The 21,071-nt window shown below is 45.4% G+C and overlaps 1 protein-coding gene across 1 annotated transcript; it reads left to right on the top strand.

The window, feature by feature from the left end:
* The first annotated feature begins 1,968 nt into the window (after positions 1-1,968).
* Positions 1,969-20,179, top strand: LOC139321799 (splicing factor 3A subunit 1). The gene is made up of 17 exons (XM_070950684.1): positions 1,969-2,113; positions 3,301-3,416; positions 4,402-4,606; positions 5,699-5,956; positions 6,085-6,159; positions 6,973-7,123; positions 7,513-7,706; positions 7,905-8,022; positions 8,979-9,164; positions 10,349-10,470; positions 11,151-11,387; positions 12,039-12,249; positions 13,862-13,891; positions 16,127-16,281; positions 17,560-17,661; positions 18,850-18,921; positions 19,619-20,179. The coding sequence occupies exons 1-17, from the start codon at positions 2,051-2,053 to the stop codon at positions 19,718-19,720; spliced, it is 2,397 nt and encodes a 798-aa protein (XP_070806785.1). The 5' UTR covers positions 1,969-2,050; the 3' UTR covers positions 19,721-20,179.
* The last annotated feature ends 892 nt before the right edge of the window (positions 20,180-21,071 follow it).

Here is a 21,071-nt window from a genome sequence, read left to right as displayed (position 1 = left end):
GATTCTGGGAGTTGAAGTCCACCCATCTTCAAGGTTGAGAAACACTGAATTAGGTGGAGAAATATGGAAACAAATGGGAAGATATAAATTGTGGAAAGGAAACTAGGTACCTGTTTATGTTAAATGTAAATAAAATATTTAGATTAAGAGAATATATATATGTATATATATGTATATATATGTGTGTGTGTGTGTGTGTGTGTGTATATATATATATGTGTGTATGTATATATATATATGTGATATACTAGAAATACATGTATAAAAGATAGATTAAGATGAGAAAGCGAAAATGTATAAATATAGATTACTGATGCGAAGATGTTTATTATTTATTTATTATTTAAATTTTTATACCGCCCTTCTCCCAAAGGACTCAGGGCGGTGCACAGCCAACACTAAAAAAGCACATATACAAAAAATGTAAAACAATTTAAAAATATATTAAATAATTTGGCCTCAGTCTTATTAAAAAACTAAAATAACCATTAAAACCATTAATTGTGTATGTTGAAAAGAAGATGTAAATATCTGTTTTTGTTTATTTATTATTTATTGGATTTGTATGCCGCCCTTCTCCCGAACGACTCAGGGTGGCTCACAACAATAAGAAACAGAAAATACAAAAGTTTAAAAAAAACAAATTAAGGCAGAATATCCACTAGATAAGGGTCCAACCTGGGAATACAAATTCAAATGTAAGAATTTAAAAAGCTACAAAATCAGTTTAGAGTCCACCCAGGTCCCGCCCGTTTGTATGTTTCGTTTGTTTTTTTAAAAAATTATTATAAAATTCGTTTTATATTTGTTTGTTTTTAAAAAATTATTATAAAAAAAATTATAAAAATTATTTTGTGCACCGCCCTGAGTCCTTCGGGAGTTAGGGCGGTATAGAAATCTCTGTGGGGGCACCTACGATCTGGAACGAGCTCCCCCCGGAGATACGGAGGATTCCGGATCTGCGTACCTTCCGTCGCGCGCTTAAGACGTTTTTATTCCATCAAGCTGGCCTGACCTAAACTTTTTCCTCTTTTTAAATGGAATTTTAAATTTGGTTTTAATTTATTGGGGTTTTAAAATGTCTCAGCCAAATTTATTTAATTAGTTTTATCTCTATTTTAAATTTTGTATCTACATGTTTTATTTTATGGCTGTTCACCGCCCTGAGTCCTTCGGGAGTAGGGCGGTATACAAATTTAATAAAATGAAAATGAAATGAAATAATAAAATGAAATGAAATGAAATGAAATAATTTAAAAAAATTATTTTATAATTTAAAAAAATTATAAAAATTATTATTTAAAAAAAAAATGTTTGTTTGCCTTAAAAAAAATTTACTAAAGAAAACAGCTACAACAACCCTGCAAGGTGGGCTAGGGCAGAGAGAGAGAGAGAATTGAACCCAAAGGCACCCAGCTGGCATTCCCACTCTCCTGGCTTTCTAGCCTCTAACCACCTAAGCCAAACGGTCGACCCCTATGTTGTGTATTGAGCCAGAAAGCAAAAGGCACTCTGCCCATGCCCAGAGGCACTCTCCCCAATGCCGCAGAACAACACCCATCACCCCCAGCCCTGCCAGAGCAGCCCAGACTTATGGGTTCCTTGCCTCCCAGAGACCCCTCCCAAGGAAAAACTGGGGAGGGGGCCACGGGGGTTGAGGGGGGGGGAGAAGGAAAGACCCACTTGCCGAATAAGCAGCCCCAGCCGCCGGCTCTCGCCAGGCGCCGCGCAGGCTTCCGCTGCCATGGCAACCGCGGGAAGCCTCTCTCCCCCATCGGCGCACGCGCGGGCCCGAGGCCCCCGCCCCTTTGGAACGCTGGCTCCAAGGTCCTCCCCATCCCACCCCGACCGTCTGAGGGAGTGACGTAAACAGCGCCGCTTCGGTGGGGTGCGCAGGCGCCGCTCCTTCCTATAGGCTCCGCCCTCTTCGCACTCCCTTTGTGCGCGCGCATTCTGGCTGCGGCCGCCATTTTAGAGCCGAGGTTTACAGAACCGTTTTTTGGTTTTTTTTTGCGCGGAGCTTTCGGTAGCGCCACGGAGAAGGAGCGTCATGCCGGCCGGACCGGTGCAGGCGATGGCGCCCGCTCAACCAGCCCCTCCGGAACCCAAGCAGGTATTTCGCGGCTTTCGTCTTCGGGAATGAGGACTCTCCCCCCCCCACTCCGTTGTCGCTCCGCGCTTGAGGCCTCTCAGAAGGGAGCGGGGGGGGGAGAGCGAGGCTTTCTCCCAGAGTGCTTAGCGAGAGGCGCGGGGTGTGCTGGGAGTTGTAGTGGGGGAAGGGGCTGAACACAGCTCTTGCTGTAGCTCCGCCCTCCCATAGGTGGGGCTGCAAATCCCATGGTCCCCAGCCAGTTTGGGATAGGAAATGAAGCCAAGGGCCCATTAAAAGGGCAGGAAACCTAACCAGGATGCTTTAAAAAATGTTTACATTGAAAATATTTTTTTTTAAATTTCAAATTGAAAATATTTTTAGATTTCAGATTGAAAATATTTTTTTAAATTTTAAATCAAAGCTATCGCAAAATTTTAAATCCTCCAAAATATTTTTTAAATTTCAAATGGAAAATATTTTAAAATTTCAAATGGAAAATACTTTTTAAATTTTAAATCAAAAGTATCGCAAAATTTTAAATCCTCCAAAATATTATTTAACTTTCAAATGGAAAATATTTTAAAATTTCAAATGGAAAATACTTTTTAAATTTTAAATCAAAAGTATCGCAAAATTTTAAATCATCCAAAATATTTTTTAAATTTCAAATTGAAAATATTTTAAAATTTCAAATGGAAAATATTTTTTTAAAATTTAAAATCGAAACTATTGTAAAATTTTAAACCGAAAATATTGTAAAATTTTAAACCATCCAAAAATATTTTTATATTTTAAATCATCCAAAATATTTTAATATTTAAATATTTGCCCCAGCCCCCACCCCTACCCTTGGGATATCAGAACTGTGGTTGTTGCCCCTCTTGAACAGAAATATAGGTAGTCCTTGACTTACAACAGTTCATTTAGAAAGTTACAATGGCACTGAATTAGGTTTCTTGGGACCATTTTTCGCACTTAACGACAATTGCAGCATCCCTACTGTCACCTGATCAAAATTCAGATGCTTGGCAACTGACTTATATTTATGACCGTTGCAGTGTCATAAAGGGGTCACATGATCCCTTTTTGCGACCTTCGGACAAGCGAAGTCAATGGGGAAGCCATTGACGACCGGGTTACACATTTAACAAGTGCAATGATTTTGATTCTGAAAGCCTAAATGATGCCTTCTCGATGTCTCCATGCAGCCAGAAGATGAACCGCAGAAGGAAGAAACTACACCTGCCAAACCAGTTGTGGGAATTATATATCCGCCACCGGAGGTTAGGAATATCGTGGACAAGACAGCCAGCTTTGTGGCTAGGTGAGAAAGCTTGGATGAAGCTCGTGAACTAAATTCCGTTTGCGGCACACAAGCAGAGAGGCTTTGGGGCAGCCTCTGTCGGATTGAACTGGGCTTATTATTATTTATTAGATTTGTACGTCGCCCAACTCCCAACAATTCTGGGTAGCTCAGGGTAAAAACAAAGGAAAAATACAATAGCTAAAAGATGGTAAGGATGACAAGAATCAGATCGCAAACGTTGAAACAATCCTACACTTGCGAAAGGCCTGGAAAAGCCAGGTCTTCAGAGCCCTACAAAACACCAGAACAGGGGTCGGCAACTTTAAACACTCAAAAAGCCACAAAGGTCCTAACCGGAATCCCCCTGTTCAATTCTAGAGCCGACCAGAAGTCCGGTTCCCCCACCATAAAGCCGCTCCTAGCGTAGCGTCCTTTTTTCCTCTGTTGACCAGAAATCTAGTTTCCCTACCATAGTTGTCTCCTAGCACGGCATCCTTTTTTCTCTACCTGTCCTAACCGAAAGCCCTATCAATTGTGGAGCTGACAGGCGACAGGGAGCCGCAGCAGAGGGATGAAAGAGCCACATGCGGCTCCAGAGCCGTGGGTTGCCGACCCCTGTACCAGAGAGATAGAGGCCATCCAGATATCATGCGCTAAGAACTCCCCAGTGGTACAAGTTGCTTTCTGATCGTGATCCCTTGAAATAATTTCTGATTTTGAACTCGGGCTGCCTTCCCTTAAGATCAGAATGTCTGATTAGGCACAGAAAAACTTTCTGATGCTGTGCAGACTATTCTGGAAGTGTCTGGAAACTGTCTCCCATCTATCTCCCATGCCGAGATGCAAGCTTTTCAGGCTCAGAATAGTTCAGTGATTTTGTGGCTTGGAATCTTTTGAATTTGACATGTCTTGCTTTGAGAGAGATGCTGGGGTGTCTGTCATGGTTTCTGAGCAACAGTTTGGTTTGGTTTGGTTTTGATTTCTCCTCTTAACCATTTTCCAGAAACGGCCCGGAGTTTGAAGCTCGGATCCGCCAGAATGAAATAAACAACCCCAAATTTAATTTCCTGAACCCCAATGACCCTTACCATGCCTACTACCGCCACAAGGTCAACGAGTTCAAGGAAGGAAAGGCGCAGGAGCCCTCCGCGGCCATTCCGAAGGTTATGCAGGCCCAGCAAAGTGCTCAGCAGCAGCTTCCCCAAAAGGTAAAAATATCTCCTCTCTGGGCTTCGTCTTTTTGTGCAGCTCCTTCCTCCCTTTGTGATTCTACACATAAGGCCAAGATTAAAAAAGTTTATAGCTTCTCTTGACTTTCTCATCTCCTGGGAAGATATTGCTAAAAATAAGCCAGAAATGGATGAACGTCCTTCGTCCAGCAATTTCTTTTCCTTATCCTTGAGAAATAGCTTGGCATCAAGCAGGGAGGGCACACTGCATATCCTGTCGGTGAAGAAATTCCAACTGGTGGGATCTTTGCCGTTGCCCCCACCCTTTGGAACATGTTATCCTCGGAGGTGAGGCAAGGCTCCAGCCCTCTGGTTTCCCAGCAGAGTGTAAAAACCTGGTTCTGCCAATAAGCATGGGAGGCCTTAGAGCAGGACACAGTTTTAGGGATGGCTGATGGCTTGAGATTTCTGCCTTGTCAACTTCTTAGCCTTTTGAATTTTTAACTTTGAATTCCGCTTCTACTTTGCAAGTTTTAACTTCATCGTTAACCCCACCATTGTCTGTTTTGAATGTTTTATTATGTCGCTGAAAACAACTCAGTCGCTTCTACAATGTAAATGTCAGGGTTCCAAGTAACACCTCCAACGAAAGAAGACTCCGAGGCTTGAAGGTCCTCAAAAGTTCTATTTTATTAGAGATGGCACATCTGGGAAAACCCAAATCTAAACCCTTCCAGGTTTTCCCCACCCAAAGGAAAGTCCAAGTCCCTGCCCAGCACCCACATGTCCATCACATGGTCCAATCAAAGCACTGTCCTAACTGAGGATGCCTCCCAGTTCCAGCCCTCCATGTGCAGGGCAAGATGTCCTTGACTCCCTGAGAAAGGAATGTTATTTTGACTACATATCTCCCCTGCTCCATACAATCTCCCCCCTCCCAGTTTCCCACAGCAGTAAATGTGACAGGCCTGAAGGCCCAAGGCCAAAGATGTCTTCCAGGCCTGACAGTAGAAACCGAGCAGCTTTCTTAGCAACTTAACCTTAACGAATAATCAATAATAAAATAAAAAAATTAAATAAAATGGGTGGAGTGGAGAGAGAATCGGAGTTCTGTGCCTCTTTCCTCTGCAGGTCCAGGCCCAGGTGATTCAGGAAACGGTGATTCCCAAGGAGCCCCCACCAGAATTTGAGTTCATTGCAGACCCTCCCTCCATCTCGGCTTTTGACCTGGACGTGGTGAAATTGACTGCCCAATTCGTGGCTCGCAACGGCCGGCAGTTCCTGACCCAGCTGATGCAGAAGGAACAGAGGAACTATCAGTTCGACTTCCTGCGTCCGCAGCACAGCCTCTTCAATTACTTCACCAAACTGGTGGAACAGTACACCAAGGTGAAGATCATGCTCTTTGGACGCAAGGGGAGGGTTTACAAAGGTTGTTTTTCTACCCAAAAAAGTACTGGAGAAGTAGAATTGGTTTCCTGAGAAATCTTACATATTAAAAGGATGTGTTTTTACAGATCTTGATCCCACCAAAGGGCCTCATTATAAAATTGAAGAAGGAAGCTGAAAATCCAAAAGAAGTCTTAGATCAGGTGACTAAGGAATTTTTCTTCTTTCTTTCTTTCCTTCCTTCCTTCTTTTTTTCTATCTTTTTCTTTCTTTCCTTCTTTCCTTTCTTTCTCGTTTTTTCTCTCTTTCTTTTTTCTTTTTCTCTTTCTTTTTCTTTTTTCTTTTTCTTTTTCTTTCTCTCTTTTCTTTCTTTTCCTTTCTTTCTTTCTTTCTTTTCTTTCTTTCTTTCTTTTCTTTCTTTCTTTCTTTTCTTTCTTTTCTTTTCTTTCTTTCTTTCTTTCTTTCTTTCTTTCTTTCTTTCTTTCCTTCTTTCTTGTATAATTTGCTTGTAATATTTAGATCCTTAAAATCTTCTGTCCCAGATAAGAACTTTAATCAGACTGGGTATTGTTTTCTAGTTGGGTGCAACATTCACGTGGGTTTCGGTGGGAAGGATTGAGTAAATCTGGATTTTGGTACAAAATGGGGGTGTTTGTGGACAGGGGCAGGGTTTCCCTCCCCCCCTCCCATTTTCTGATAATTTTTGGGGACGCTTGGAGTTTCTTTCTTTTTACCTATTTAAAATCTACCCTGCTGTTTCCATTATTTCTTGCCTCAAAATGCCAACAAATTGAAATACTCTTTTTATTTTCATTGTTTTTGACCAAGGGAGGGTTTGGCAAAAAAGCCCAGGCTGCCTCATGCTGACTTAGAAATATAATTCGGTCTCTTCCAAAGGATTCCTGAATTTAACGAAAAAGGGGAACTTTCCCAAATCCTGTAAAAAAGGAAGGTGGTTTTTCTATGGCCTCTCCTCATAAGGGCTCTCTGTTTCCCATTGTTGGTGTCGTCGGCAGGCGTGCTACAGAGTCGAGTGGGCCAAATTCCAGGAGCGTGAGCGGAAGAAGGAAGAGGAGGAGAAGGAGCGCGAGCGGGTGGCTTACGCCCAGATCGACTGGCACGATTTCGTGGTGGTGGAAACGGTGGATTTCCAGCCCTCGGAACAAGGTTCATTCCCTCATTGATTTCAAAAGCGTCATCTGTTTTTCCAGAGGCTCCGTGCAGCCAGGAACCACTACGGATATCAGGAAGGAGAAATCAGACATGAAGACTTCGGGATGTGGTCCTCCAGCATAGTTTCCCCCTTCGGTCCCAGCCGGCTTTTGAACAGGGAGGGGAATTGCAGAATAAATTAGGGTACCAAGATCATAGTTGATTCACAGCAGTCAAGCCCCCCTCCCCCCCGCTTTCCAAACCGAAGTTGATTAGCTTGCAAAGAAGATTTACTTTTAGATCCTGATTTGAATTATAATTCAAAGGTAGGCCGGACGTCTCCCTGTGATCCACTTCGTGACAATTAACAAGAATTTTTTTCCCACCCCTCCTTTCTCTTGAAGGAAATTTTCCTCCTCCAACCACTCCCGAGGAACTCGGGGCTCGCATCCTGATCCAGGAACGTTACGAGAAGTTTGGGGAGAGCGAAGAGGTGGAGATGGAGGTAGAATCGGACGACGAAGACGACAAGCAAGAGAAGGCGGACGAGGCTCCCTCCCAGCTGGACCAGGACACCCAAGTGCAGGACATGGACGAAGTGAGTGATGAAAACAGACCCCCATTGGGGGGGTCTGCAGTTTGATGGGTTCCTCCAAATCTCACACTTGGGTGGGTGGGAGGTGGTATGATCGGATTGAATGATCTTCAGGGCTTGGAAGTGGACAGGAGCAATTGGAGATTAATTACTGCCGTCTCACCCTCCTCTTCCTCCTCCTCTTTTTTTTAACACTTGAAGGGTTCTGATGACGACGATGACAGCCAGAAGGTCCCTCCACCTCCAGAAACTCCGATGCCCCCACCGCTGCCCCCTACTCCAGATCAAGTCATTGTCCGGAAAGATTATGATCCGAAAGGTAAGATGAAATCCAGAGCCTGTATCAGTGTCTCTTAACCTTGGCCACCTATATTGTCATTGTGTACATCATGTATAGACATCATTTGTGTCTATATTTTTCTTGACTGTACACCGCCTTGAGTCCTACGGGAGAAAGGTGGTATAGAAATATAATAAATAAATAAATAAATAAATGTATACAATGAAATTGGTTGCAACTCCCTACAGATGCAGACTAGTTTTTGCCCAGACTAGTTGTGATACCAGGAGCTCAAAACTGCATTGTCTACTTTTCCCATACCATAAAAACCTGAAATATTCCTGTTGGGGATCTTAACCAGAAGTTTATAGTAAAGACAATGTATATTTGAGTATTCATGTAATAACCGCAGCTAGAATTTGTATTTGCACAAAACTGGAAAAGCGAAGAGATCCCTACGGATGAGAATGTGATTAAGAAAATATTAGAATGTGCAGAAATGAATAGATTTAACATTTTCAATTCAAGGAAAGGAAGAATCAGATTACTGTAATATATGGGAGTTATTTTATCAATGGTTAGAGAATAAATATAAGAGTAAGGTATTGTAAAATCAGATAAGTTAAGAGAAATGTTAGGGTTATGTTATTTTATTATTATTACTATCTAGTATTAATATAAGAATGAATGTAAGCAATGAACATGGTGGTAAGTTGAATTGTTAAGACACAGAATTTTATACTCAGACGACACGCAGTTTAATGAAAGATGGAATGCTTGTATTAAAAGAAAATTTTAAAAAAATTAAAAAGAAATACAGCGTCTACGCACGCCGCCATCTTGAACGATATCTTTAAGATGAGTGGACTTCAACTCCCAGAATTCCCCAGGCAAGACTAACCTACCTGGAGAGGTTTATTTTGCACACTCTGATCTCCACAGCCGAGGGGGGAAAAAAAACCCTTGTTAACATGTGTCTTTTCTGCTCCCTCCAGCTTCCAAGCCTCTGCCCCCAACCCCAGCTCCAGACGAGTATCTGGTCTCCCCCATTACCGGGGAGAAAATCCCTGCCAGCAAAATGCAGGAACACATGCGGATTGGCCTTCTGGATCCCCGCTGGTTGGAACAAAGAGATCGCTCTCTCCGAGAAAAGCAGACGGATGACGAAGTGTATGCCCCAGGTGAGTCCAGCCAGGATCTCCTCGCTAGCTGTCACGTGCTCATTTAAATAGCAATTTGGATTCGATTAAAATGGAATACTGGTGAGTTAGATTACTCTGCAGCAGCTCAGAGCATTTGTAAATTTATTTCTAGCAAACCTGCCACCTGGGATATGTTGAACTTTTAAAAAGCGAAGAACCTTTTACAGGTAGTCTTCAATTTACGACTGTTTAGCAACCGTTCAGTTACTACAATGCTGGAAAAAATGGACTGACAATCAATCCTTATAGCCACAGCAATTGCACTTAGACTTATATACCGCTTCACAGTGCTTTCCAGCCCTCTCTAAGCGGTTTACAGAGTCGGTCTCTGGCCCCCAACAATCTGGCTCCTCATTTGACTGACCTCGGAAGGAAAAGTCTACCTTGAGCCAGTCAGGATCGAACTGCCGGCAGTCGGCAGAGTTAGCCTGCCATGCTGCATTCTAACCACTGTGCCACAGTTTTACTTGCAACTGTCACAGCATCTCTGCGGCCACATCATCAAAATTCAGCATGCATTTACAAAGGATGCAGCATCCCAGGGTTGCTGGGGACCCCTTCCTTGTCCTATTTTCCTCCCCAACGACAACCACCTTGTGAGTTAGGCGGAGAGAAAGTGACTGGCCCAAGGTTATCCTGCTGGTTTTCATAGCCAAGGCGGGACTTGAACTCACAAACTCTGGCTTCCGAGCAAGAACGGTGCCCTCTGGAATGAGATCCTTCCTAAGATCTGGATTTTTCCTGCCCTGGTGGCATTTAGGAAGGCTTTAAAAGACCCAGAATGGACTCCTGTTAAGAGATAATTGATATATATTTTTTTTGTTCTTGCGTTGATGATGTGTGCTATTGTGTTATTTCTGTAATTTTATGTTTAATCTACCGTGTTTCCCCGAAAATAAGACCCTGTCTAATATTTTTTTGAACCCTGAAATAAACGCTTGGCCTTATTGCCATGCGCTCAAAAGCCCGATTGGGCTTATTATCAGGGGATGTCTTATTTTGGGGGGGAAACGGGGCATGTTATCAGTAATGTTTTTTTAAGCTATAAAAAACTTAAAACATTATAAATAAATAAATCTTTTCTGGGAGTTGGGGAATGCCCAAGGGTCTTTGAATTGTGTCCCATCTTGAAAAAAAATGAAACCTCATTCGTGTCCATTTAGGCCTGGATATCGAAAGCAGCTTGAAGCAGCTGGCTGAGCGCCGTACGGATATTTTTGGCGTGGAAGAAACGGCTATTGGCAAGAAAATTGGTGAAGAAGAGATCCAGAAGCCTGAAGAAAAGGTATGTCCCTGGCAGGGCAGCCAAGAGAAGCTCTTCCCTTCCACACCTGGCCTGCCATTCGCTTGCAACCAGAGGTCCCAAAGGTGCTTTTTCAGGAGGCAACTGGGCTTTTCTGGTTTTTCTTTGAAGACGTTTCCCTTCTCATCCGAGAAGCTTCTTCATCTCTTGACGGGATGGTGGGGAATGGAAGGATTTACACTCAGTATAAATATATATGGGGCCAAATCTATATATATATATTTTTAACTGTATTTTAATATTTGTATTTGATGTTTTTATTTGGCTGTTCACCGCCCTGAGTCCTCAGGGAGAAGGGCGGTATACAAATTCAAAATAAAATAAAATAAAAAATAAAATAAAATATATATAGAATGAGTGGTGCAGTGGCCTAGAGGTGAAGCTCTCACCTCGCAATCAGGACACTGAATTCGATCCTAGGTAGAGGTGGATAATTTCTCTCTCTGGGCACGGTGAGAATTTATCTGCTGAACAAAACTCCATACTGGCTACAGGAAGGGCATCCGGCCAGTAAAACACTGCTAGCTCCATTCAGTTGCCCAGATTCCACCCTGCAAGGAATGATAGGGTTGTTCAATGAAGACGATAATGATGATTATAAATATATACAGAATATATATATACTGACCGAGCTTGACCCTTGTTCCACGGTGGTGTTTCAGGTGACTTGGGACGGCCACTCGGGCAGCATGGCCAGGACCCAACAGGCAGCCCAGGCCAACATAACCCTGCAAGAGCAGATTGAGGCGATCCACAAGGCCAAAGGGCTGGTGCCAGAAGACGACACCAAGGAGAAAATCGGGCCAAGCAAGCCCAACGAGATGCCTCCGCCTCTGTCCTCGGCCCCCAACATCCCCAGCGGTGCTCCGCCCATTGCCTCCGTGCCCCGCCCTCCCTCGGTAAGCCCTGTTCCCTGAGAACCTTCCCTCCTTAGTCCTCCGCGCCTGCTGTAGACACAGGTAGTCCTCGACTTAACAACAGTTCATTTAGTGACGGTTCGCAGTTACAGCATCATTGAAAAAAGGGACTTGTCCCCGGTTTTCACACGGCCACAGTCATGTGACCAAGATTCAGAAGCTTGGCAATTGACTCCTTATTTATGACATTCTCAATGTCCGGGAGTCACGCGATCCCAGAAGCCAGATTCACTTAACAACCGGGTTATTTAGCAACTGCAATGGCTTATTTTTATTTTATCAATCACTGGCTTATTAACTTTTTATCAACCGTGGCAAGAAAAGTCTTAAAATGGAGCCAAACCCGCTTAACAAAACGTCTCACTGAGCGACCCAAATTTTGGGCTCAATTGCGGTCGTAAGTCGAGTACTACTTGTACCGACTTCATCTCGGCAGTCAAAATGTTTGAAGGATTAGGTTTATATCCTGCCTTCTTGTGTAAATCTTCCCTCGTTCTATTTTCCCCACAACTTCTGGGTGGAGGGCTCGTCCAAGGTGACCCAGCCTCTGCTCCAAAGTCAAATTAGAAATACCCTCGTTTCTGGTCTGGTCCCTTTCTCACAGCTCCCCTTTGACTCTGGTTTGCCTTCCAGATGCCCCCTCCAATTCGCACCACCGTCGTCAGCGCAGTTCCGGTCATGCCTCGCCCGCCGATGACTTCCGTGGTCCGTTTGCCACCAGGTTCCGTCATCGCCGCTCCAATGCCCCCAATCATCCACGCCCCCCGGATTAATGTCGTGCCGATGCCACCCTCAGCTCCGCCTATTATGGCCCCGCGGCCTCCGCCCATGATTGTACCCACAGGTCAGTGCTCCTCTTCCTAGCCGTCACTGTAGGGGACACAGAAGGTCCTTAGAATCCAAGGTCTCTCAGGACTTCCCTGGAGGTGCATCCTTCCCAACGCTCACAGCTCCTCCCGCCGTGCCCTTAACAACAGCATTAAATGTCGCTTTTTAAAGAAAGCTGAGGCTCAACCATTACGTTACAAAATTCCATGTAAGATTTTTTGTTGTTGTTGTTAAAATAGAAAATGTTAAGCGCTGAAAGTAAAATATTCTTCATCCTGAAGGAGGCCAATATTCGCCTACTGGCTACTTTCAAGCAAAATATTAAGCATAAACTGTTGTGACTTCGGTTTCCCGAGTCATTAAAACACCCAAATAGTCCCCAAAACCTCTTTTATTGCAACAGCTGTGAACTATGTTCATTCACAGCTGAATCTCAAATTAGTTGCAAAAAGTCCTTCAGGATAATCACCAACCTTTATCTCCCTTGACACGCTGCCAAAGACCTACTTGGCAAAGCCCCACAGAGTCCAGAATCAAACAAAGATGCTGACTGGGAACTGAATTAACAACGTTGCTTTCCTGCAAAGGGCCAACGTGCCTTTGCTCCTCTTTTAAGCCTTATGGGAGGGACCAATCATCTCCAGGCCTTACTCCCGAGTCGTCCCTTTTGCTTTAACTGTTCGTGCCTTCTGGCAGCTCTGCGCATGCGCGCACTAGGAACAGGCTCCTCCTGTTCCTCTGCCTCTCTAATGTCCAACTCTGGAGGCTCCGGAGTCTGTGTATCGCTCCCAGATGGCCCCGGCCCCATCTCTGCCTCTGACGCAGAGCCCTCATCCGAGCCTTCCCCAGACTCCAGGACTGGCCCATGTTCCTCCCCAGCCTCCTCACTGTCCGACTCCGGTGCCAGCTCCGCAGGCTGCTGGCGGACCACAACATAAGCCAGACTCAAACCACATTCTGGCTTGATAGGGTATGCATTGTGTTTTTAAATGGTAGAGATGCACAAACCTAGCCAATTGTGATTACTATCGGCAAATAGGTAATTAAAAACAAAACCGAACTACTTTAGTATTTATATTCAGATATTGTTCGGTCACCTTCTGTTCCTTTAGAGGCGATGCTGTAATGAATGTTTGCTCTCTCCCTAAATTGCTTTCTTGGCAACTTCGGGTTGCTTTTATAAAGAACTGTATTCAGGCAACAAGTCATTTTTGTACATGATTCTTTTATCCAAAGTGTAGAAAGAGATGATGGATAAAGACAGAATTTGCCAACCTTGGTCTCAGCAGACCTTGTTTTGCAAAAAAAAAAAATGAGCACACCTTGTCATTCTTATCCAGTCCACCATCCTAATTCTCTTTCTTATTCCTTTTTCTTTGGGTGGAGGGGGGGACTGGGAATGTTCCATTGGTATGGAAGAATGTACACTACCCACCCTAATCGTTAGAATTCAGTTAAATAAATGCATATATACTGTTTGGCAGCATCCTTGTGCAGGGTAAATTAACGGACTGGGATTTGCATTTCAGGTTGAAACACGAAAAAAGCTAAGCCAGCTCTCTCTGATGATCATAGGCCGCAGTTGAGCTAAGCTGTTTGACTAATGATATTTAATTGTTACAATATAGGCTACAGACAGGGACCGGTCGGCAGTCCAGGTAACTTCTTAAATGTCACTGTGATCTCAGCTAATCGCTAACCTTTTCAAGTTGAGCTCTGATCTGCATGCATTCACTTCTTCTTGTCTGTCCGGAGTGGGGAACCCTGGCAAGTCCTCACTGATGTCTGTCTGTCCGTCTGTCTGTCAGTACTTCTGACCCTGTAGATTCCTTGGCCTGATTGTTGCTGCTCTTCTAAGGTGTTGTGTGGTTGCATGTTGAGTTGGGTGCCGGAGCTCCACCTTGTGAGGGAGCCAGAGGCTTCCTACAACAGAGGGATCCATCGTAGAGGACATGCCAAATAATAAATACATAAAACTCACTGAGCTGCATTGCATTGCTGTAATTGTTGTGCAGCTGTTAAGTTTGGCTTGTCAAAGACACAAGTAGGAAAGTGCGCTGTTTGGTTTAAAAAAAAAAAAAAGTAAAGATCGCAACCACAATAATGTGCCACAGTGGCCAAAAAGGGATGTGTTCAGATTGAAGCCGAAGAGCTCTATGAGATGCGAAGGCTTCGAATTCCCGCTTTGAGCAAGGAATTGGATTTATTTGCATTTAATGGATTTAATTACTGTGTTTTTGGGAGTATAAGATGCACTTTTTCCCCCCTTATAAAAGAGGCTGAAAATTTGGGCGCGTCTTATACTCCAAATGTAGCCCCGCCCACCTGCCGTCCCCCACCCTTTGGCCTCTGCCTCCCAGCAATTTGCCTCGTTGCAGCAAAAAGCCTGTTTCAGCTTCAGCACAGCCTGATTAGCACAAGCAGCTGATAGTTGGATCGGCCTCCCGACCATCAGCTGTTGCAGGGATCACCTATTGCCGCCTCCACGTGCCCCGTTTTCGGCCTCAGCGCGCCCCATTTTCAGCCCATTCCGATCAACAATCAGCTGCTTGTGCTAATCAGGCTGTGCTGAAACTGAAACAGGCTGTTTGCTGCAAGGAGGCAAATTGCTGGGAGGCAGAGGTAGAAGCAGATTTTTTTTTCTTGTTTTCCTCCCCAGGAAAGACGTAGGTGCGTCTTATTGTCCCGACCGTCTTATACCCCGAAAAATACGGTCCTTTAAAATGATCTCTGTCCCCTCTTAAGAGTTTAGGACAGGTAGATATCTCGGCAGCGTAGGTTGCAAAGAGCCGATCAGCGCATCCTCTCGCTGGACACGCCACACAGGAAGTGCGGGAGGGCATCACCCTTTTGTGACAAAGATATCTCATGGAGGCTTAGAGGCTTATTTAACCTTCATGTTTCTCCTGCAAAACCCACGTTTTTTATTGAGAGGGACTGAAGTTTAGGCTCCTGGCTGTCCAGTTGCCTCATTGCAGCAAACAGCCAGTTTCAGCTTCAGCTCAGCCTGATTAGCAGAAGCAGCTGATTGTTGGTTGGATCGGCCTCCCGACCATCAGCTGTTTCAGGCTGCCATTGCCAATTGCCACCTCCACGTGCCCCATTTTTGGCCTCCGCGCGCCCCACTTTCCACCCATTCCGATCAGCAATCAGCTGCTTGTGCTAATCAGGCTGTGCTGAAACTGAAACAGGCTGTTTCCTAGCCGAAGAAAGTCCCAAGTTGTCTTTTGGAAAAAAAAAAAACACCTGTGGGACAACTATGACCTGGATGGCTGAGAATCTCCCTAGACTTTTGGCCGATGGGGTGTCTGGCTTGTGGGGTGTTTGGGGAAGAGAAGAGTGCCCGGCTTCCCTTGAGCTTTCAGCTGAACTGACCTGATTTTTAACACAGCTTTTTTTCTTTTCTTTCTTTTTTTTTTTTTTTCCTTTTGCTTTGGAGTTACGACCGGTTACTTTCCTCTTTCTCCTCCTATTCTTGTGTCTTCTCCTCCTTCAAAGCAGCGGGTGTCCGATGGGTCTCGCCTTCGAAGAGCCGCCGTGGTTATTCCTGCGGCTAGGAAGCGCCTCTGGGCCCCTGCATCGTTGCATGCAGCAAAAGCAGCCCGGCATTTGCCAAATTCAGTCGCCCCTCTCCGACGAAGAAGCGGGGCGCTTAACATCGGCGTCTCGATGACTGCTTTTTTGCAAGAAGCCATTGACTCGGGCAAAGGAAGGTCCCGACTGTTAATTCTTGACTCTGACGTGGAAATAACATTTTGACGCCGTCTTCGGCACCTGCTGCTTGAGGAAGTTGTACAGCCCTGTTTCTCCTCGCTCCCCCACTCCCACCCCCACCGCCTTCCGAATATCACTTTTGCAGTTTTCTTACCAAAGCGGCGTTTCTGTTATTTCAGCCTTTGTTCCAGCCCCACCTGTAGCACCTGTCTCGGCTCCATCCCCCGTGTCTCAGGTTCACCCTCCACCCCCCATGGACGATGAGCCGGCTTCCAAGAAACTCAAGTCCGAAGAAAGCCTGATGCCAGAGGAAGAGTTTCTACGCAGAAACAAGGTGCGGAGTTCTGCTTTGGATGGGACCTTGTAGGTCATCTAGTCCAACCCCCCTCACCCAAGCATTGGGCATCTCCGAGGACGCTTTGATTAAAGATTAACAAAGTGGGAAGGGACCTTGTAGGTTATCTAGTCCAACCCCCTGCCCAAGCAGGAGACCCGACACCATTTCTGTCCAGTCTCTTCTCGAAAGCCTCCAGTGATGAAGCTCGGAATGACTCTTGGAAAGCCGCCTCTCTCTGACCAGAGGGAAAATTTGGCCAGCAGGCTAAAAAAAAAAGCACCTTCATGTGGAAGATTTGGGCCGGGCTGATCTTACTGTATGCCTTTAAAGGCATACGGTGCTTGTATGCCTTTCATGCCATACAGGCACTCCTCGGCTTGTGACCAAAATGGAGCCCGAAATGTCCATAGCTAAAGCGAGACAGTTAAGAGCACTTTGTCCCATCTTACGACCTTGCTTGCCACAGCTGTTAAGTGAATTAACAGTTAAGTTTGGAGCACGGTTGTTGAGTCCATCTGGCTTCGTTTGCCAGAAGGTCACAAAATAGGGATTACATCTCTCTTCCCTCCTCCCTGTCCCTCTTCTCAAGTGTGTCAGCGCTGAAGTCTCAAAATGGCCTCAGTCAGGCCAGCTTCCGGGTTGACATCCAGGTTTCTTAAACGGGCCAAGCTTCAGAAACTCCTTTAGAAGTTCTATTCAGTTAGTCCTAGACTTATTGTCAGCACTTCAAGCTGCATTTACTCTAGTGCTGACATAAGAAGGAGGAGCGGAGGCGTCTGGAAAGGGACGTTTGACTTTTCACCTGCTTATTTTCCCTGGAGATAATATCCCCTAGGAGATGGGATGGGAGGGGGGAAATTCCTTTGAGCTGGAGCAGTAGATTAGGGGTAGAGTGACTTGGAAGATGGCCAGTGAGTGCAGAGGAGTGGGGAACAGAAAGGGAGGGTTTTGGGTCTGGAAGTCAGTGTTGGCTGCGATGGAGTCGGAGTTAGAATGTCGTGCTTAATAAATGGGAGTTTTTCATCAAAGACTTTGTTTGAAATGCAATTTATTTGAGACGACCTCGAAACCTGACACTTACGACTTTTAACCGAGCCCACAATTTTGGTCATAAGTCGAGACAGTCGTCAGTGGAATTTTTACAGAGTGGAACAGCCCAGAAAGGGCCGTCATTACATTTAAAACTCAAATTTCAATCATTTTTTTCTTAATTATAAAATAATAATAATGATTATTCATTATACAATAAAATAATTCTCATCTCTGCTCCACCAGGGTCCAGTCACCGTCAAAGTCCAAGTCCCCAACATGCAGGACAAAACGGAATGGAAGCTGAGTGGCCAAGTCCTGGTCTTCACTCTCCCGCTCTCCGACCAGGTAGGTAGATTGGCCGCCATCGTACAGGTAGAGAGACCAGTTCCTTTGAGGGCCATTCAAAGTTACGACGTCAGAAATGTTTGGGCTCAATTGTGTCCATAAGTGGAGGGATTCTGAGAGTTGTAGTCCCTACTCTTGCAAATAGCACAAAAACACTCTGACCTGGACGATCACGGGTTTCTTAAATAAACCTGGTTATTTCTGGCCCCAGCTCGATCCCGAGTCCTGGAGAAGCCCCAAACTGACGTAACTTCCGAATGGCCACAAAATGAATGGTTTATAAGTCAAGGAGTTCCTGTGTTTGAAACACAGTCACGCTCATCTGGATGTTTCTTTTTTATTATTATTATTATTTATTGGTCCGTCCCCCCCAAGATTTACCCACATCTGGCCATATCTTATCTTACACAATTCATCAAACTCAAATGCATTTTACTCAATTACAGTTTTTGCCCAAATCTTTTTTTTTCCCCTTTTCTTTTATCATGTCTCAATATTTCTATGCTTGCTTACATAAACAACATCTTTATTTGCCCTTAAATTCTAATGATTGCTATTTATTCACATTTGTTCTCTTTTATTCTTTAAACAATTCATTCTTTATATTTGTTCGGGGTTGCCTTTCTTCCATTTTGTCGTCTTTATTCTACAGCAATCTTTCTCCTCCAACCTACCACCTCTTCTCTTTTCTTTCCTCCTTACTTTCTCTTCCCCTCCTCCTCTTCTCCTCCGTACTTCCCCTTCCTTTCTTCTCTCTTCCTCCCTCTCTTACCCTCACATCTGGGTGTTTCTTAACTGCCCATCATGGCAGAATACCATGAAGAGCCTTGGTAGTACAGGGGTTTAAGGCACCCTGTTATTAAGCTGGTTATTAAGACCAGCTGCCTGCAATTACTGCAGGTTCGAATCTCGCCAAGGCTCAAGGTTGACTCAGCCTTCCATCCTTTCTACGGTAGGTAAATTGAGGACCCAGTTTGTGGGGGCAATAAGCTGACTTTGTATAAAATATAAAAAAGTATGAAGGCTATTGCTTAACGCATTGTAAGCCGCCCTGAGTCTCCGGAGAAGGGCGGCATATAAATCAAATTAAAAAAAAAAAAAAAAAAAGAATACTGGGGGCTTTTTTGATCCTTCCCTGCTGCTGCACCACGTTCTCCTAAAGAGGGGCCTGTCTTCTTCGGCCCGCAGGTTTCTGTTATCAAGGTGAAGATTCACGAGGCCACCGGCATGCCTGCTGGGAAACAGAAGCTCCAGTACGAGGTGAGTCATCCTCCAGCCTTGGAAATGGAACCCTCCGGCTTCCTCGGATGCCGTAATTCAACTGTAGGTCCTCCTTTTCTTCTTTACTCCAGCCCAGGGGTGGGCTTCCAAAATTTGGCCTAGTCAGCCACCTGCACCATGGGAAGGGTGGCGTTTTTGCCCTCCCCAGGCTCCGGAGGCTTTTCTCGAGCCTCTGGGATGGCGAGAACAGCCTCCCCAGGCTCCGGAGACCCTACCCGAACTTAAGGTAGGCCTGTTTTTAACCCTCCCCGAGCCTCCATGCGTGCCCTGCACTTACCTGCATCTAAAATAGGCCGCGTGGGGACTCCTGGGAGGGGTGGGGCGGGGCCAGCCAGGGGTGGGATTTGTGGGTTCTCTGAACTGCACAGAATCTGCCGAACCCCCAGCAGCCCACCCCCGCATGTTGCCGTAGACTTCCCAACACAGAATCGCTTATAAATGAACTTTTTTTCCCCCCCTTGCTTCCTCTTCAACTTGCTTCTCAGCTTGAATTACTTTCCGTTCCTGGCTGTGAATGCCAACTCCAAATCTTTTTTTTTTTTTTCCGCTGGCGCAGCACCACACCAGCCTCCTCGCCGTCTGAATTAGCTACCAGCCGCACAGGCCGCTGACGGGCCACAACCTCCATCACTGCTGCAGCCTTTGGTCTTGAAACTTGTGGTCTTGTGTCTTTCAGGGCATCTTCATCAAAGATTCCAACTCCTTGGCTTACTACAACATGAGCAGCGGTTCAGTGATCCACCTGGCTCTCAAAGAGAGAGGGGGCAGGAAGAAGTGAGCGTCCGCCTCGGGCGTGATGTCCAGCCAGCTGCCTGACTTCGCCACCTAAGTTTCAGCTGTTGTGTGTCTTCTTCGGGCTGTTTTCTTGGCCCTGTGCGTTTGTTTGGTAATCCAGAGTCTAGAGGAAATTGACCCTTACCTATCCCGTCGTCGTGAAGATTTGTGCTAATCCCGTGTTACTTTTCAGCAGCTCGTGACGTATTTGTAGTAGGTCTTGTGTTGTTCCAGCAAGTGCTTGGTTTAATTCCTCATGGGGGTCTTTCCCCCTACTGGCTGGACCCTCGCAGGGTCTGCCTTTTAATGTAACCTTGTGTCTAAGATTAGATGGGTGGGATCTGCTTTGGTTCAGAATCTTTTACCTGTTGGGTGAACCAATTCGTTTAATTTTTCTAGGGACAAGCAAGTTTCGGTAGGTTAATAAAAATCTATTTTTTTTTTTTTTGATTTCCCACCTGAACCTTGTGAGATCTCCTTGATTGACAGTACACAGCTACTCTTTGGTCTCCTGAGCGTTTGACAGCATGCAAATAACATCCACGCCAGGGGTGAAATCCAGCAGGTTCTGACGAACCGGTAGCGGAAATTTTGAGCAGTTCGGAGAACCGGCAAATGCCACCTCTGGCTGGCCCCCAGAGTGGGGTGGGAATGGAGATTTTGCAATATCCTTCCCCCAGCAGTAGGGAGGGAATGGAGATTTTGCAATATCCTTCCTCCAAGAGTGGGGAGGGAATGGGGATTTTGCAATATCCTTCCCCCAGCAGTGGGGAGGGAATGGGGATTTTGCAGTATCCTTCCCCTGGAGTGGGGTGGGAATGGAGATTTTACAATATCCTTCCTCCAGGAGTGGGGAGGGAATGGTGATTTTGCAGTATCCTTCCTCTAGGAGTGGGGTAGGAATGGGGATTTTGCAGTATCCTTCCCCCAGGAGCGGAGAGGGAATGGAGATTTTGTAGTATCCTTCCCCTGGAGCGGGGAGGGAATGGAGATTTTGTAATATCCTTCCTCCAGGAGTGGGGTGGGAATGGAGATTTTGTAGTATCCTTCCCCTGGAGTGGGGAAGGAATGGGGATTTTGCAGTATCCTTCCCCCAGGAGCAGAGAGGGAATGGAGATTTTGTAGTATCCTTCCCCTGGAGTGGGGAGGGAATGGGGATTTTGTAGTATCCTTCCCCTGGAGTGGGGAGGGAATGGGGATTTTGCAGTATCCTTCCCCCAGGAGCGGGGAGGGAATGGAGATTTTGTAGTATCCTTCCTCCAGGAGTGGGGAAGGAATGGGGATTTTGCAGTACCCTTCCCCCTGGAGTGGGATGGGAATGGAGATTTTGCCGTATCCTTCCCCTGCCACGCCCA

This window comes from Pituophis catenifer, unplaced genomic scaffold (genome assembly GCF_029215685.1).
Source record: "Pituophis catenifer annectens isolate HBS135680 unplaced genomic scaffold, rPitCat1.0.hap2 SCAF_10, whole genome shotgun sequence".
NCBI classification, from domain to species: domain Eukaryota; kingdom Metazoa; phylum Chordata; class Lepidosauria; order Squamata; family Colubridae; genus Pituophis; species Pituophis catenifer.
The sequence above is the reverse complement of the archived record's forward strand: the minus strand, read 5'-3'. Positions and strand labels throughout refer to the sequence as shown.

Coding starts and splice junctions, on each gene's coding strand:
- LOC139321799 (XM_070950684.1), top strand. CDS start 2,051: ATGCCGGCCGGACCGGTGCAGGCGATGGCGCCCGCTCAACCAGCCCCT. Junction 10,471..11,150: donor TCCAGAAGCCTGAAGAAAAG/GTATGTCCCTGG, acceptor GTGGTGTTTCAG/GTGACTTGGGACGGCCACTC. Junction 18,922..19,618: donor AACAGAAGCTCCAGTACGAG/GTGAGTCATCCT, acceptor TGTGTCTTTCAG/GGCATCTTCATCAAAGATTC.